The following is an 18,915-nucleotide window of genomic DNA, read 5'->3' as shown; positions in this document are numbered from 1 at the left end:
CATTCTCCACCGCCGAGTGCTCATGCTCCCCCAGGAGTTGGGCATTAGATTTGGCAATGGCAGCGAGCCCCAGGAGTTGAGCCTCCTCCGCCTCCCGGCGAGCGGTCCTCCCGGTCGCCAATAGCTCTTCGAGGTGGGTGCGAAGCTCGACCTCCTGGTTCAGACGATGCAACGCCTCGCCGGTTCGGCGGATGAACTGCGACTTGTCCGCCGAACGATTTATCAAATCCTGAGAAGAAACGAGATGAACAGTTGGCCACGGAAGGTAAGAATACGATTGAATGCCTTAGGGCAGCCAAGTCCTTACCGTGCCAAAGGGAATCAGTCGCGAGTTGATGATTTCGATTGCCGTGGTCATGGCTCGCTGAACCTCGGCGGCACTGGCACGGATACCATTGCAAACACTCGCCTCCTCTTGGTCGTCCAGAACAAAGAAAGGCTGCGAAGGCGCCCTCCGGTCCGCGAACGCCAGAGGCGGGATCCTGGAATGGAGAGGGACAGACCCTCGACACTCCAACTCCCAGGAGTTCCCAGTGACGTCCTCCGAGGACCACCGCGGGGTTATCGCTGGCTGCGCCGTGCCACCAACCCCATCGCCGGATGACCCGCCACACGCCGGTGGCACGGGCGCACTATCCGCACAATCAACCACCACCATGGGAGGGCTCAACGCAGAGGTGTCATCCCCCCTTGGTGGCGGTGGCGCGCCATGATCAGAACCATGGCCTCCGACCTCGGCCGGGGATGATGTCATCGCCTCCTGAGACGGCGGAACCTCCAGCTGACGGTCCTCGACACGAGCAGCCTGCTGCTCGCTTGTTCTGCTCATAGGCTGGCCCGGCTGGGCTGACGCCTGATGGTGAAGTCGCCTGGCGGGAGCCGGCGTCAAACGCCATCTACCCATCCTCCGAGGCGGGGGCACAGACGGGTCGGCCTGCGCCCTAAACCCCGATTCGCCGTGCTCCGCACCGACGTTCGGTGAGCGGGGACGCTTGAGCCCAGCACCGCCTTCGCCGGGCTTAGGACGAACAGGGCTCCCCCGTGGAGGGATGGGCCCCGGTGCATCTGATCCATCGTCCGAGATGAAGATGGCCCCTGACCCGGACATCGGGGCCAGAACTGGCTCCTCAGGGGCCACACGCGAGCTCGCGACGGGTTTGACTGCATCGCCACCACCCCACGTGCAGGAGCCGCGGGCGCGGGTAGCTCGGGGCCGGTGAGGGATCGATGGGGCGGGCCCGGACGAGCTGCCCGCCATCAACGACGCGCCCATTGACAGGTGCTGGGGAAGCGAGGACCCCGCGTGCTCCTGGCCGTCACACTCTTGGAGAATGTTTTCCCAAAATCTCGCGTCTTTCGGGTCGTCGGGGTCGGTGGCGCGGGTGCTGGCGTTGTCATCACTGCTGCTCTTGCCGATTTCGAGGCTCATTGAGGGCACCTCGTCAGAGCCGTCATCCTGGTGGTCGCCCGATGTTTTCCCCGATTGGTGGGAAGTGCCGTCCGCGGCCGCTCCTGCAACCGACGACTCTCCGGCACCCTCTTGAGCCGCGGGGTCGTTCTCGGGGAGACGCGGGCGTGAACGGGTGCATAAGATTTTCCCCTATAAAGGGAAAGTTAAACATGGTTAATGCGCGAAAGCGCGGCGAAACCAGCAAATGAAAAGCAGAGCAGAGACAAGGCTCACCAAGTTAATGTCACTCTCGCCGGGGAGCATTGGCGGGTGGCTTGCAACGGGGAAGTCTTCGACGTTGACCTCTAGCGTGTCCTGCAGGCGCTGGGACACCTCAGAATCGCTGGGCAACTCTGGCGCCAGCACGGTGGCCGCGCGCGCCCCATCCTCCGCCAGCGCTTGTTCCGTCATCTTCCACAGAGGGAGGCACCGTTCCATTAGGGGCGCAACACCCCTCTGGTGGTACGCACCAACGATGCCCTCCCCACAGGCACCGAGCCGCCTCAGCTCGGCAATTGTGTCCCTCAAGGTGCGGAGCCTTGCCAGCATCACCCCCTTGGGCGACTTCTTCCAGGACTCAGGCGCGACCTCGAACACCTTCCCGGTGAAGCAGGGGAATGCCCCCTCCGGGTGGTTTCTCAGATAAAACCACTCAGGGTGCCAACCCCTGTTGCTCTTGTTACACTTGATCGGGATGTAGTCTTGGTGGAAACACTTGCCTCGGCTATAGATGGACGCATAGCCGACGGGGTAGCGGATGATGCGGCCGTCCCTGGAGGACTTGTTCATACAATAAATCCCGAAGAAGTACCTCCAGAGATCGAAATGGAGTTCGATCTGGAGGTACCCCTCGCAGAGGGCGACGAACGCCGATAGTTACTGAATCCCATTGGGATTCAGGTGCTGGAGCTCGATCTTGAAATGGTGAAGGAACCCCCGGATGAACGAATGGGCAGGGGTAGCCAGCCCGCGCTCGTGGAATGGCGCGAACAAGACAATGAAGCCCGGCGGGGGCGCTGGAACCCTTGCGATTCCGGGAACCCTCCACTCCTCCTGGTCCTCCGTGTTGGGACGGAGCTGGCAACTACGCAGCATGCGCGGCGAGCGGACGAGTTGGAGAAGACGAACGAGCGCAAGGGCGTGGATCTAAACGAGAGAGCAAGAGATGGGAAGACGGAGCCAGCGGCGGCGTTCCTTATTTAACTCTTCGAGGGGAAGGAACCGGCGCCTGGCGACGGGTCCTACCAGGCGCGTCGTCTCAATCCACGGGGCGCCAGCTACGCGTCCCCCCCCCGCTCCCTCGGTCCGCGCACGCATGTCGCGCCGGTGCGATAGTAATGGTAAGCGCATTTACTTTCGCCGCAGGCCTTTGACGCTTTGAGCCATGCGAACACGGCACGCCTGCGACGCGACCCATGTGGAGATTCGCAACCCCCGAAATTGCGTAAGTACACTCAGTAAGTATGAGTTAATTACTCAGTCTATTCCCTTCATCCTTAAGTTAAGCAAGACGCCATGGGTCGCGCTGCCCGTGGCATGGCAGCACCCGGGGACTGTGCTCGATCACGCAAAGGTAAGGATGGCGAAACGAATTGCCATTCTCAACGGCAAAGGTGATCGAAGGCTGGCCTGGCTTCAGGTTCGACAGCCGCCCCTCGAAATAGGAGCGAGGGATGGTGAAGGATGGACACGTACCTGCCATTCTGTTGACTTTTTGTACCACATTTGACCACTCATCTTATTAAAAAAATAATACAAATTTATGAAAATATAATCTATTTTTAAATATATTCAATGATAAAGTAAACTGCATCGATTTTTGCCTCACAAAATAGCGCTATCGATTTTTAAATATATTCAATGATAAAGTAAACTACTTAGAGTCATGAATCTCGAGGTATGCTGACATAGCGCTATCGATTTTTGCCTCACAAAATACTGTCCACTTACAATGGTCGGAAAAAATAAGAGCCGTTCATGGGTCGAAATTAGACGGTGCAAAAATAGACGGTACCAATGGTACGGTACCAGGCGGTACTAAAATGGTGGGACCGGTACCAAATGCAGGTAGCACCGGTACCTAAATTAATTATTAATTTTAAATTCAGAAAGGGTATAAACGTCATTGGCATGAACCAATTTGAGATAGCAGCTGGCTTCCTTGGCGTTGGTTTAGTTGTTTCTATAGGACGATGTGAAGCCATTTCATTGAGTTAAGCGTTGGTGATGCTGGACATAGGATCACGATCTATCTCCTCTGGTAGTTGAACAAATCTATAGAAGACTCAAAAGTTCACTACAACATTTGCCCTTTTTTACTGTTACACTGTTTATCTGCTTCCCACATAATCGTGTGCGTTCGATGAGTGGGTCTAACAGATATCTAGTCGTCCATGCACATCTCCCAGGCGCTTTCCCCTTTCTGCCCTCCTCCAATCGATTGATCCATCCCCTTCCCCCGATCCACAAGTGTTTCTCTTCTTCAGCAACATCGATCTCATCCGGCTCCTGCCTATACCCGCGGGGATCATGAGCATCTCTACCTCCGGAGCTTTCTCTCCCCCTCGACCCCCCTCCAGATCTGCCCCAACTCTCTCCCCTTCGGTTCCCTGAAGATCTGCACTGACGCCGACCATTTGCTGCCGCTGGAAACTTCGTTCTCCCCGGCTGCCACCACATCAGTCGCCTTAGCCCACCATCCTGTTAACGCTTGGACTGCTTCCATGATGCCTTAGACTTCAGGATCTCCGCTGCTACAGGTGCCCTATCTACACTCATACCAATAGGTATATTTTGGTTTGCATGTGTACATTATTAGGGTGCGCTGAGAGATTGCTTGGTTCTAACGAAATTACATGTTTTAGTCTTCGAAAAGTATGAAGGCAGGTAGTTTTTGGTGATGTTTTTTCCAGGATTATTTTTTGCGTTATCCTTAACCAATTTTATTTACCTACTTTTTATTCAGTTTAACTTTTTGTGATATTTTCGGCTGTCCCATTCAACACATGTTTCTAGCTATCCATCTTAATACAGGTTGGTGCACTGAATTGGTTTGAAAGTAATGGGTCCTTATTTTAAACAAGATTCGAGGATACTCTGAATGAAGCATGAAGGGCTACTAAGCATCGGGCTTGGGATTTAAACCTGCAGTGAATTCTATGTTCTTTCCGTACTAAATTCTGGTTGCTGGTTACGAATTACTGCTGCATATGCAGTTGGGTTGACGGTTGTGGCTACATGCTTAGCTCTGGTCTCCAAGTTAGTGATATTACTTTATATAGAGATTGAGGGATACATGAATGGTAAAATAATTGTAGTGTCTTTGGTCATGTTTCCTGGTGACAAATTGCTATTGTACTAAACTCAGTGACCTGTCATACAATGCACTAATCTTTTGGCCGATAGTTGATGCTCTTCGTAAACTTCAGTGCAGTAAACATATTTATTAGATTGTTGCATCCTTCATGTATTGTGCAATCGGATACCAGTTTGTTTGTAGTTTGTACAACAACTTACACTCTGCTTATACATGATTTTACCATCTCTTCTTATATTTTTTCAATCTGTGTAGCTGATTAGATTACTGAAATTTCTATGTAGATGGTCCAGCACTCTGACTCTCAAAACACAATTGGAGGGTAGCTTCAAGGTGACTTTCAGAGATCACTTTTATTGGCTTTCCCCCCAAAAAAACATTCCGTCACTGGCCAATAGTGACTACGGCCTGATTCCTATTCTCTGCTATGGTTGCTTCAGCATTGATATCATTTCTTCACCCCCCCCCCCCCCCCCCCCCCCCCCGCGAAAACTGAAGGCAAATCGACGGCATGGACGGCCATGCGTGTTTGCTCAGTTCATGGTTAGTGATGTACTATGCTTGCTCTTTTTGTTTCTTACAATGAGTTAGCATGACCTATGTTCTTATCTCAAATAATTCAGTGAATGTTTTAAATTGCAGCCAATGCTTATAGGTGATGTTAATTCATTTCTTGATGAAGTTTCCATAGCATTCCGCACTAATGCACTCTTGGCAGTCTGCACGGCACTATTTATCAGATCAGCCTGCTGGTATGCTCACAGCTCTCTGCACATTCTTGGGTTATTTGGTTACCTTAGTTTGACTCATGTGCTTGATAAGCACCTTTGTGCTTATAAAAAATATATAAATGATATGTTTTTAGGGGATTTAGTTGCATTGCTACTAAATCTATCTTAGGGTACCTTTGAATTTTCCACGTTCTATTGTGTTACTCACTTGCTTCCTATAGGAGGAAAGATTAGGGATTTCTATGTTGCCTGCAACCAGTTTATGAATAGGTAAACGGCCATGGCTTCATCTATTGGACTATTGCTATATATGCTTTGCAACAAGTCAATTTTGGAACTGATAGTCAGATGCTTACTCCTCCGTACAGCGAAGAACTATTAACATGAATGAGCATGTAGGTTGGGACCTATTTAGATTCGTACTTGATATTGTATATGCAGTTCAAATTAGCTGTAGAGAACTCCCTCAGTGAAAGAAACCGACTCAATGACTTCTTTATGGTTACATGTATATCTACCTAGCCCCCGCAGCAGTTGCCGCGGGGTCTCATCTAGTATATGAAAATCATCAGAGCGGGAATTAGAACAGAACACGTCCATTTTTCTTTCTTTCAGGTTCAGATTATTTCTCCTCTAGCAGTCTGGCTTCGTCTGAAACCAGGAGCGGCGACTGGCTGCCTGGGCCGACGATTTGAGGTGTCGGCGGCACACGTATGGGGCTCCTTGGGCAGCAGCGTACGAAGGTGACTCCCCTCAGCGGCACCAGCGGCAGCGCACTTCAGGGGCGGGGGCGGTGGCGCCCGATGGGGTCAATGCCAGGGCCGCCTGCGGGGGGTCACAGTGGTGGCGATGCTGGCACAACACAAACGTGGAGCCGAGGTGGCGGCACAGGACGGCCGGAGCCAGGGCGTGTGTAGCCAGGGCGGCAGCGCGAGACAGCCGGAGTCGGGGCGTCGTTGCGGCGTGTGTGTAGATTAGAACAGACAGTCTATGACCTATGACCTAGGTATATACATCTATTAATATGTGGTGAATGGTATATACATAACATGGTATACACATGTATTAGTATAGGGTACACCAATTACTATATTACCCTTGGCTAATTATTTATATTTTAAATATATATTTTTATTATTATCTTTTAATCAATGGTTAGGAATATTCAGAAAGTAACGGTACCAGATGGTACTGGTGGTACTGTACAACCGCTGTAAACAAGCTCATAGAATATATTCATTGTTTCACTAGGGACATGCCGCCACTGGTGCACCGGATCTCCTGGGCCCTGGTAGCCTTTTGGGGCTTAGGGCACAGGGCGCATGTGAGGCCGCAGGTTGCATCTGATACTGTCCACTTAGAGTTATGAATCTCGTGGTATGCTAACGTAGTGCTATCGATTTTTGCCTCACAGAATTTATAGTAATGCTAGAGCTATAAAACTTTTTACAGAAATCTTACTTACATGCTGACAAACATGGAGATACATCCACGTGGGACAATTTCATTTTTGATTGAAAATCAGCTTGGATGATTATTGCCATCCACATCATCATGTTTTCTTTCTTTTCTCTATCCTTATCATCACGTAAATAGGATTTCTATAGGACATTTTTTTAAGCTTAGCATTACTCTTGATTTTTTTAAAAAAATTTAAAAAAATTTCCTTAGCATGTGGCAATCATGCCTTTGCCTGCTCAGGGCACCCTGCCTAGGCAAGCTCCTTTTCTGCTGGCCATCTAACGCCGCCCGCTGCCATTTTCTCCGTTGAGGAGGGTCATCCAACTCCGCTGCCACCTCTTGTTTCAGCTTCATCCTTCTCCCTCCGCATCGTCTAACGCCGAAGCCACCCTTTCTTGCTTCCCCGTGCGCCATCCAACGTCGTCGCCGCAACCTCTATTTATTAAGCGTGGGGCCTCTGCAGGGGCGGAAGTGGCGGACACGCAGCTTCGGTGACACACGTGACGTGGTCAGCGACCATGTCACACAGTAACGTACGTTAGCGAATTTAGGCTTGCTTGCTGTCTTTCCGGTAGGGAAGATGGGCCGACAATGGAGGAAGCCCAAGTAGAGGAAAAAGGAAACCAATTGGAAAAAAGAAAACACTTGGGGCAGAGGCCAGAGAAGTCACATGGATTGTGGACAAGGAAACAAGGTGAGACATTATGCTTGGGAGGGAAGCTGCCTCACCAGGCACATGACTGGTTTATGAAAATATTAAACAACGTTTCCAGTAGCCGACCTGATAGGTGATGCATGGCATGGCGAATATTATACGTGGGGCCGCATGTACTGTGGAAATCCATTTTTCTGCCATGTTAGACTGACTTCAACAGTCGACGTGCATTCACGAGAGGCAAAATGAGTTTGCCTCTCGTGAACAGTGGATGCAGCCCGCCCGGACGGATTCTATCTCCAACACACGGAGGCAAAAGCAAAAATGCCATCTGCGCCGCCGCGAGGAGCTCGAGCGCGCGCCGCCGCTCCGTGCCGTGCCCAGCTCCGCGCGCGCCGCCGCCGGCCCGCCCTGCCTCGCCGCGCTCGCCTCCGGCCACCTCGGCCTTGCCCGCGCGCGCGCGACCGCCGTGCGCGCGGAGGTCGCGGCCCGGCCAGCGCGCGCCGTCGCGGCGCGTCCCGCGCACGCCATCGCGGCCCGGCGCGGGAGAGGGAAGGGAGAGCGCCCCCGCGCGCCGTCGCATGGCCTCCGCGGTGAGGAGGAGCGGGGAGGCAGCGGAGAAGGGGCGTAGGGCAAGCAGAGCGGAGCCATGGCGAGCGCGCGCCGCCGTCCGCGTCGTGCTCCGCCGGCCGCGGAGGGCTCGGCGGCGTAGGCGGCGAAGGAGCCGGCCCCGCCGGTGGCGCCGCCGGCGTAGGAGGTGAAGTTGGCGGTGACGACGTTGCCGTCGGCCTCGTAGGACTCGAAGCGGTCGGCGCGGCCGGACGAGTCGCGGCCGTAGCGGCGGAACGAGTCGGCGACGATGTTGAGGTCCGGGGAGTAGTTGCGGAACGAGTCGCCCCCCTCGCCGGCGCCGGTGCCGTAGTTGGAGAAGGAGGCGGTGTCGGCGGCCGGGAGCGGGGAGAGCTTGGCGACGAAGAAGGCCGGGTGCGGGCTGTTGTTGGGCACCTTGCGGTTCCAGTACCGGATGAAGGCCGCCTTCGCCGTGAACGGGTTCACCGCCGGGGACGGCGCGGCGGCGGTGCCGGCACCGGCGGCGGCGGCATTGTGCGGGAGGAGGAGCACGAGGAGGAGGAGGACGGCGCGGGGTGGCGGAGGTGGAGGAGCCATTGGAGGATTTGGGGATGGGGACGGGGACGGAGACAAGAAGCCATGGGAATGATTAATAAGAAGAGTGGGGAAAGGGGAGGGCCGCTTCCGCTTGTCCTGCTCGCGGCGGCGCAGGCTTGCTCCCGGCGCACGTCCTCGACGTCGTCGTCGGTGACGAGCTTGCGCTTGAGGATGGACTTGCACGCGAACTCCTTCCCGGCTCCTCCCCGCGGACGCGCAGCCCCGTATCGACGTGGAGGAAGCTCGATCCGCCGGCCAGCGCGCGGGAGAGGCCACCCAACCGGCCGCCTCGAGCCCCGCGAGGAAGTCCGGCACGACGGAGGGCTCGCGGGCAGGAGGAAGGAGCGGAGGTGGTCGGGGTCTTGCGGCTGGACGGCGACGGTCGGGCTCGTATGCCTTCGAGGAGAGAGGCGATGCAATTTTGCCTCGTCTCTCTCCTCGAACGCAAACTGCCTCTCCCGTATGCGTGCTCTGTTGGAGGCGATGCCTAGCGTGAACAGTACGGTTCGGTGAGGCAAAAATGCGAATGCGTGCTCTGTTGGGGTCAGTCTTAGTCCGCGCATCACACGTCATATATTGCCATGCATCACTCACCGGAGCACATGGTAAGCTAGCATTTGGACACAGTAAGAAATCGATCCCGATCCGCATAGACACACGGAATTGTGTTACACAGTTGATCTGCGGGTGCTCTCTATCCTTCTTCTCCATTTATTTTTAAGATATTAAATGTGCAGCCACTGGTTGCACCCACTCACAAATTAAACTAACGACCACAGGCCCGCGTCTACGTGCCATCCCACGCTCAGCAAAACAAGGCCACTCAAATGCACTCAACACACATGACATAACACAACCGGCGGCCTCGGCATGAACGTGCATGACTCAGGCGGCCCTATATAATAAATACTAGGACACATATAATAGTGGCACAAGGTAGCAAGCATGATTCTAGTAGTAGAAAATAAACATGCGCATGTGATGTGCCGGCGCCACCTCCTCATAGCATTCACGGCCGTTATGGCCCCGGGCACTGGCTCTGGCAGCCGGCACCACAGTACTCAGGGCCTTGCCCGCAGAACCCATATTGGCTGCAGCAGTTGGGGGGATGGCACGGGGCGCCTCCAGCCTGGACACCACACTCACCTGCCTTCACCGCTGCGGAGTTGGGGGCACCACTAGAGCACTGGCTTTGGCATCCGACCCCGCAATACTGGGCACTGAGCCCACAGAAGCTGAATTGGCTACAGCAAAGGCCGTTGGGGCACACGGCGCCGCCAGCTTGGACACCGCATTGCGCTCCCGCCTTCACCGCTGGTGCAGCAATAGGGGCACCCCCTTGGCAGTTGCTCTGGCAGCCAAGACCGCAGTAGGCCGTGCTGGACCCACAAAAGCCGAACTGGCTGCAGCATAGACCGTTGGCACACAAGGCGCCGTCAGCCTAGACACCACATTGTGGCACCACCTTGGCCTTAGCCTCTGCAGCAGCTGGAAGGTAGGTGAGGGCAAGGGCCGTAAGGGCCAGAGCCTTCGCGGCTAGGCCCGCTGCTGCGATCATGTGCTTCGGTGAATTTTCAGCCATCTTGGTTTGCTAACCGCGTATGATTATGAGTATGTGGTAGGGACCCCTTATATAGAGCTTGTGATAGTGTCTATTATGATGACAACCAGGTGTCGGCGATGAAAATTATGATGAGAAATGGTCGGGAACGAACGGTGGTAGTATTAATAAAAAAGAACAAAAACCTTAATGATGACGTCAGAACTTTTCATATTTATGAAATGAGTAAATAAGAAAATAGTTTAATACGGTTGTGAAATCAGTTACGAATGATATGTTTTGCTAAACACGGAAACAGTATCGAGTCCCGTTTTGACTGTGTGTCCAATGCTCCAATCATCCAAACGCATTACGCCTTCGGTTACTCCGGTCTATCCATGTCCGTGTCGATCTGAGTTGCTGGAAAACACAAGTATATAATCACGTCAGTAAGGACAGGGTTAAACACGGTATCGTTGGATATTACAAAGGTGCAAGCTGCCACTGCACCAGCGAACAAAGCTTTACTCGCGACTTTGGTATATTGTGTAACTTGGTTTTATATACATCAAATTTGACGGAACAAAAACGTACGTCGGACCCAACTAGGCTTTTACAAGGTGCCTGACGGAGGTACGTCTCTCGCGTATCCTTGTAAAGATGGAATCCTACTCGACTACAAATAAGACAATCCGGATCAAGCATCGGTAGATGATGGTCTTTTTGTTTTGCAATACACAGATGATACTAACCTTTTTACCAAGAATAATATTGAACAAGCAAAGAACATGAAGCTTTTGCTTTGTGGATTTGAGGCATTCCTATACATCATAGAAAACTTTAGAAATGTGGATCGGAAAGAAGTCAAAGAGGTTCAAAAGAAACTCAGTGTTGCTGGAAAGGAAAGATGCTTTCGGTTATGAGCAAATAAATTATTTCTCATTAATTTATACTTCATTGTAATCTATCCTTTTTTTTTTGCTATCTTTCTTTGAATTACCACATGAGGTATTAAAGAATTTAGACTACTACAGGTCTAGGTTCTTTTGACAAAGTGATGAGCATAAAAAGAAGTACATACTCACTAGATGAAGTACTCTGTATTCACATGAAAGATTAAGGAGGTTCAGGAATTCTTATTCTTGATGTGCAAAATAGGAGTAGTAAATGGATTTTAAAGCTTATTAATGAAGATAGGTATGACAAACTCTCCTGAGGAGAAAGTATTTGAGGCACAAAACTATTACACATGTTGAATATATGCCCGGCAACTCTCACTTTTGATCTAGCTTAATGAAAGTCAAACAAAAGTTTGAGTTTGGGTAAGTGCACACTGAGTAGGGAACTCAAATAAGATTTTGGGAGGATACTTGGCTAGGCAAAGTAGCCTTGAGGGACCAATATCCTAGGATTTATAACATTGTGAGAAAGGGAAGTGTATTTGTTAGTGTGGTTCTTCGAGCTAATCCTTTGAATATATCTTTTAGAAGATCTTTGGCTAGCAATAATTTACTGGATTGGCACCATTTTGTGGCTCGAGTAATAAGCGTCCAAGATGAAAGAAAGACATCCATATGGTCTTTGAATCAATATGGGGTTTTCACAGTGCATTCTATGTATAGGGCACTAGTTGTTACCAATGTTGGACCATAAAACCATGTTATTTGGAAGCTGAAGTTTCAGATAAAAATCAAAGTTTCATATGGTCAAAAGATTTAATCACTACTTGGAACCAGCCTTCTGTGCCGGGTCAAAACCTGGCATCACTGTCGGATCTACAACCGGTAGTGGAGGCACTATCACTCCTAGTTTGTAATACGAACGAGTAGTAATGGTACACCCTTCACTGCCAGTGGATAACTTTTAAATAATATTTTTATTATGAATAAAAATAAAAAAAATTGAAATTTTCCAAATAGCCCCCATCACTCGCGTGATTTTTTGTGCATGCAACACAATTTCCATGATTCGAACTCGCAACCTCCAGCTTCGCGCGATCCTTCCATACCATCCAACTACACCATCAGATGTGTACAAAGATGAGATATTTGCTTTTTGACATCACTTTACAATATCTTGTATTACCCATTTGGAAACTATAATAACTTCAAATGAAAATCTTGTCAACTACAAATTCTAAAATTTTAGAAATTCATTTGTTAAAATAGATCTAAAACTTGTAGCATATGTTTCGGTTCCAAAATGACCTCAAATAAAAATCTTGTCAACTACGAAGTTGTTAATCTAGTCAAGATTTACAACTTTCATGTATATCATTTCTTCATCTGAGTTCATTTGAATGTATCAAATAATTTATTTGCTTCAAAATTCCCGTCCAACACATCGGTTCGTACGACCATCACTCTCAGTTCGTGTTTTCAACCGGCAAGCCTACTGTTTCCTACTTTCTCGAAGCGAAGCGCCCTGGTCAACAGATTATTATGGTAAACCCGTGGATTTTCAGTCTACAAGATCTTTTCGATAACCTTTTTGGAGCAGAGGGGTGTGTGCCTATTATTAAGTTGACCCATGATCCGACCCAGAATCGAAGAATTCCCTTCATAGACTGGCGCTCTCTGGGCCCTATTCTCAAGAATATCATTTCTCACAAGAATAGCAAGAATGAAGTAGCTTAGGCAAACCTGCATCGTCCAGCCGAGGCATCTCGCTCGGACTCAACTTCTGTAAAGAGGAATGACGTTCTTAGGCCCGTTGAGTCAACATAATAGTGGTCTCCTACTTCCATGAACTTGTTTTCTTCTTTCTTTATTACTACCTCCGTTTCACAAAAAAAGTCCATGAAGGGTTTGAAAATTTGTCCCACAAAAAAAGTCCATAGGGACAGTATGTGTCTATCTCTCTCCTCCTTCAATCCTCCTCATTTCCTATGCACTCTATCTCTCTCCTCTTCCTTAATTCCCGTGCCCAAACCTTTCATGAACTTTTTTTTTGGGATGGAGGGAGTATTTCTTTATGAATTAGAGTGCGTCTCTGGGGACGAGCCTGCTGATCTAACCGATTTATTGGTTGATTGGGAATCTAATTCTACAGAGAGAGTGTGGTTCAGGTCACTGCTGACATAGAAGAAAAAGATAGGGTAGCAATGAACATCAGTAATAAAACTAGTGAATTACTAGTGAATTTCCAAATAGAATAGTGCATCCACGTCAGCATCTCTGTTTGTCATTTCTAGATTAACTCGGTCCACTCTCGTTCGGGGAGACCAGAGACATCCTTGTTATATGTCGTTCCTGTCAAATGAGCTTGAGAGCCACGTTTTCTTGAGCGGATGGCATAAAGTGTCCCCAAGCGGGCCTCATCTGATGGACTATCAGCTTCACGCTTCTTGCTACCGGAACATCTTTTATGTACGACTTCGTCCGGAACATGTTCCTTGTCATTTTCAATGAATTTCACTGGAGCCCATTGGATCTTCACCAAGAAGTGTTTAATTCCATATCTAAAATTCTATAATAGTTACTAGAGCTCCTGGAGCAATGTTTTGATGATTTTCAAAAGAATGAAGTGAGAATAAAATCAAAGGAAACACGCGGCATCACTGCGGTTTGTAACACGAACCAGCAGTAATAATTTAGGTTTCAGTGCTGATTCGTGTCAACCGGCAGTGATAGCTTCATGTTTCACTATCGAGTGCTTCACTGCTGTAATAGGAACCAGCAATAATAGTTGTATTTCCGTCAGTTTCAAGTGCAGTGATGAGCTGGCAAACATGGGTTATTCTGTAGTACCGTAAAATAATTAGTCATGGTTTCTAGATTTATCTACAAGCTTAAAAGATAATTTCTCTCAGAATTAACAAATTGTGCAGGAGCACAGATTGATAGAACTAGAACAATGTCATTTTTTTTTACTTTCTGTAAGATTTTTATATGCCTTTGGATCAAACTATGTTGGGCCAGCACCGTGCTGTGGCCGCGTCGACCATGCCATGCGGGGGGCAGCATCAGTGGCCTCTCTTAAGTTTCTTTTCTTTTCTTTTTTTCTTAAGGCGAAGGGTCCAATGAATCTCTCAACGCAAGAACCCAGAAGTGACGATGATACTGGAGAATCATCTCCAAATGATTAATAGTTTCAAAGAAAAAGTCAGAAATGTTTCTTAGATTCTATCAGATTTTAGAAATCAGAAAAGAAAAATAGTTCCTCTATCTAGAGAATCTACATTACTAACTTCTTTCAAAAATGTTTCTGTGCGAATACATAATTTTGAGGGACATCTTGCTTGAAAATGGAAATGATCGAGTACTTCTCTTCATCTTCTTTATTTGAGTGTCGTTTTATAGATGCTCGTTTGTGTTCTCGTACGATTGCAGCATGTTTCGTCGGTGATCAGTCCGTGGCCCGGCGTGGCGCTGTGCCACGGAAGGCTGGTTGGGCACCACGCAAGAACCGAGAAGTGACGATGGATTATAGATTTGTCAAGTTTCAAGGTACGTTTCCTGAAAAACAACAAACACGACTAATACCTATATGTATACGCCACACTCCAGCACAACTCATACTATACGTGGATAGCAAAAAAAAAAAAAAAACTGGAAAGCCACAGGTCAGTTGTGCCTTGTGCGGAATAAATATGTGCGCCTCTGCGGGATTGATTTCTTACCATGTCCAAATGCTAGCATATTATGGGCTCCGGCGGATGCCGTCATATAGTGTGCAAGGTTGGCAATAGCAGGCTATAGCGCCGCTATAGCGCTGGGAGAGAAGCCACGCGATGTTTAACCCGATACTAAAAATGTTGGCAGTAGCGGGCTATAGCGGCGCTATAGCGCCAATATAGCGATTTTTATGGCCCTCCGATAAAAATTATAGCCCACTATTGCCAACCTTAATAGAGTGTGATGTGCGGGGCTGATGGACGGCAGCTGCAGTGGCACAGCCCCAAGCCCCCAACCGGCGGCTACCAGGAGATCCGGTGCACCAGTGGCGGCACGTCCATAGTGAACTGATAAATGCATTTCACTGGTGTTGGACCTATCCAGACCGATCCCGGTGACCCGTCGTGGTTGCTCACGACTCATGAGGCCACTCCCAATGCATTGGGTCTTGAGGTTGAGTCTTGTGTGGGAAGACTCAACTTAAAACCCAACATTCCCAATGCATTGGGTCTTGAGGTTAGGTCCTGAGTGGGAAGACCCACCTTAAGACCCAGGGTTGGGAGAATAAAATCAGGTCTTACTGTATCGGTAGTTTTGAAGACCTTGGATCTTGATTAAGACCTAGGTCTTGCCTTTGGCTCATTTAATTGACTGCCACATCACCTCTTCCCTGCCACATCAGCCCAAGGCCCAAAGATAAGACCCAGCATTGGGATAGGCCTGAGTGGGCTCTGGATGGCCCGGGTGAACTGATGATTGTGCTAGCTCCGGAAGAGAAGCCGGCCTGCTTGCACCCGGCTGTGAAGCCCGGGTATGTATATATACTATGTATTAGCGAGTCGAGGACACACTGACAGCATCTGGACACAACGAGGAATTTGTCCCACACCGTGAGTCTGTTGTGTTTGAAAAAAAAAAGACTTGCGGATATATTTTCTGTTTATCCATTTTATTCTTCGCTACATGCACGGCCACTCGCCGTTGCCCGTGTCAACATGCCATCCCAGGCTCAGCAGAGCACACCCACTCAAACACACTCATCAGCGCGCACTCACACCCAGAGGCCTCGCCATGAACACGCATAACTCAGCCCCCATGTAAATACCTAGGACATATAGTAGTGGCACAAGATATAGCTCGTTCCGGTAGTAGAAAACATGCATGCGAATATGCGATGTCATGGACTCATGGGTCGCCTCTCGGCTTTCCCACCAGTCATGGCCCCAAGCACTGGCTCTGGCAGCCAATGCCACAATACTTGGCGCCGAGCCCGCAGAAGCCGAACTGGCTGCAGCAGAGGCCATTGGCACATAAGGCACCACCGCCCTGGATGCCGCACCGTTGAACTGCCTTCACCGGTTCCACAGTGGTGGGGCTCCCATGGCAGTTGCTCTGACAGCCAACGCCACAGTACTGGGCGCCGAGCCCGCAGAAACCGAATTGACTGCAACAGAGGTTGTTAGCGCACATGGCGCCGCCAGCCTGAATGCCGCATTGCTCACCTACCTTCACCAGCTCCACGCCAGCGAGAGTGGGTGTGGGTGCGGGCGCAGGACCCTCATGACAGTTGCTCTGGCAGCCGAAGCCGCAGTAGGCTGGACCGGACCCGCAGTAGCCGAACCTGCTGCAGCAGCGGCCGTCACCGCAAACAGCGCCGCCGACCTGGATGCCACAGGTCGGCACCGCCTGGGCCTCCGCGGCCGCCGCCAAGTAGACAAGGGCAAGCGCCGTCAACACCAGGATCTTTGCGGCTAGGCCCGCTGTTGCAATGATGCGCTTCGGTGAATTTTCAGCCATCTTGAGTTGGTTTGCTTTCCGCATATATATGATGATGAATTGATGATCATGCGCGCCAGGGCCACTTTATATAGAGCTTGGGAACCTAGTGTTGTCCACGATAATAACCGGGTATCATATCGAATCCCGCCTTCACTGTGTTCAAACCACCCAAAAGCATTAAGCCCTCGGTCACTCCGGTCTAATCAGGTCTCTGGGAGGCACATGCCTTCGGTATAAACAACGACAAATATTTTTTCAGAAAGAATATTCGATCACGGATGCAAGTATATAGTTTTTTTTTACTCAACAAGTATAGGGTTTTTGATAAGGGAGTACAGGGTTAATCCCCGTGCCACTGGATATAGGGTGCTGCCACAACCAGCAACTACAACTAGACTCGCTAGCTGTACTCCCTCGGTCTCAGAATATGTTAGTTTTGTTCTAAATCAAGCTTTCGAAACTTTAACCAAGTTTATAGAAAAAAATACAAATAATTATTGTACCAAATAAGTTTAGGAAATTTAACTTATTATGATAAAACTAAAATGATATTTATTTTGAGACAGGTAAAACTTGGTTTCTTTATATTAAAACGGACGGAACAAAAACATCGGCCGCTCGGTCCTAGGACACACTCATACGCTTCCTTCGCTTCTTTTCCCGCGTAAGCAGTGGCGGTGCTTTATTAGCACCACCATGTCCTCCTAATCCGTTTGCTATTGTTAACAGCAATAATTTAAGGAATTGCATCCAACCAAGAGCTATACGGTAGCTCCAAGACACATACATATTTACTATTTAGACCGCTGAGGTGGTGTAATACTATCTAGGTCCTATTTGTGACGCTGCAGTTAAAATATAAGCAAACGAGAGATCGTAATAATGATCAACGGTTCCAGTACAGTGGCTCTACATGATTTTTTTTTGAAAAAAAAGAGTGCACCGGCAAACTATCGTGTTTAGCATTGACATCGTTATGTACCAGCCTCGATGTAACTGTGTCCAACCATCGATCTGCTTGAGGCTTGCATTGCCTCGGTTGCTCCGGTGTGTCCAGTTAACAATAGTCCCAGCCATCAGTTGCTGGGTAAAACAAATCAGAGGTGCGTAGGCGGAACACCAGTCCTCTCAGTGTTTGGTGATTGCATGTTAATTAATAATTGTTGCACAAAACGGCGAAATAGGGTACATATTTATATAGTCTAGATGATCTAGCCGGCTCCCTTGCTTTTATCAATAACCCAAATAGATTACAAACAGCATATACTAAATCTACGCGTGAGCTACAAGAACCAGGAGCCGGTCAAGGCAATCCAAACTATATTTATTACAAAGTTTGTTTACCAACTAACACTATGAAGTTGTGCAAGCCTTGCTTCGCTATTAATCATCAGAAAGAAATCCTTCTTTTAGAAATATGCTTTGAATGCATCGATCCGTAACACAAGATAAGAGCATCTCCAAGAGATTGTCTAAATTTGACTAGCTAAATTCTTATTTAGCTAGCCATTTAGCCAAGAGTTCCCCTCTATAATGTGATTCTATCCAACAGACTAGCCAAATTCCCACACACACTACTACAGATTCAGCCTTTTGTGCCGGTTCCAAACTAGCTTTTGTCCCAGTTTTGGAACCGGGACAAGGCTTCCGGGACAAAAGCCGTGGCAGAACCGGGACAAAAGGTGCCTGACGTTAAAATTTTTTTTGCACACCACGGGATTCGATCCCAAGACCTCTTGCCTAGCGCATGGTTTCCTTGCCAACTCACCTAAGTAGTACACGTGACTCAGTATAGAATAACTTCCTTTTGAACTATCACGTGGAGGGGCCTTTTGTCTGGGTTGGTATTACCACCCGGGATAAAAGGGTTGGGCCTTTTGTCCCGGGTGGAGCCACCAACCGGGACAAAAGGGGGGCCTTTTGTCCGGGTTCGTGGCTCCACCCGGGACAAAAAGCCCCTGTCCCCCACGTTGGCCCGGCTAGCCGTTGGACCCGGGACAAAAGCCACCTTTTGTCCCGGGCCCAAAGGTAACCGGGACAAATAGCCTGGAACAAAGGCCTATTCTGTAGTAGTGACAGCTAGCTCTTTAAAATTTTTTTCACCCAAACTTATCCTACCCTTTCCTTTCCCTCTCTCTCTCCAGGTGGGGCCGGGCCACCGGCGGTCACCGGCCGTCGCCGGTGGGTTCGGTGGCGATTG

General features: G+C 49.5%; 1 protein-coding gene and 1 long non-coding RNA gene across 3 annotated transcripts; one reads left to right on the top strand and one right to left on the bottom strand.

Moving 5' to 3' along the window:
* The first annotated feature begins 3,685 nt into the window (after positions 1-3,685).
* LOC120680664 lies at positions 3,686-6,747 on the top strand. Of its 2 annotated transcripts, XR_005677759.1 has the most exons (5): positions 3,686-4,209; positions 5,051-5,099; positions 5,207-5,309; positions 5,409-5,518; positions 6,113-6,747. It is a non-coding gene; the product is annotated as an uncharacterized LOC120680664 (long non-coding RNA). The 2 variants fall into 2 exon arrangements; XR_005677758.1 differs by having other exon boundaries at positions 3,689-4,209; positions 5,409-6,747.
* Positions 6,748-16,151: 9,404 nt separating this feature from the next.
* LOC120680986 (root-specific lectin-like) lies at positions 16,152-16,733 on the bottom strand. The gene has a single exon (XM_039962549.1). The coding sequence runs from the start codon at positions 16,731-16,733 to the stop codon at positions 16,152-16,154; it is 582 nt and encodes a 193-aa protein (XP_039818483.1).
* Between the last annotated feature and the right edge of the window lie 2,182 nt (positions 16,734-18,915).

Source organism: Panicum virgatum, chromosome 7N (genome assembly GCF_016808335.1).
Source record: "Panicum virgatum strain AP13 chromosome 7N, P.virgatum_v5, whole genome shotgun sequence".
In the NCBI taxonomy this organism is placed as follows: Eukaryota; Viridiplantae; Streptophyta; class Magnoliopsida; order Poales; family Poaceae; genus Panicum; species Panicum virgatum.
Note: the sequence above shows the minus strand (reverse complement) of the source record. Positions and strands in the feature narration are given on the sequence as shown.

What these genes read in the sequence shown, in the direction of transcription:
- LOC120680986 (XM_039962549.1), bottom strand. Translation starts at nt 16,733, where the DNA reads ATGGCTGAAAATTCACCGAAGCGCATCATTGCAACAGCGGGCCTAGCC.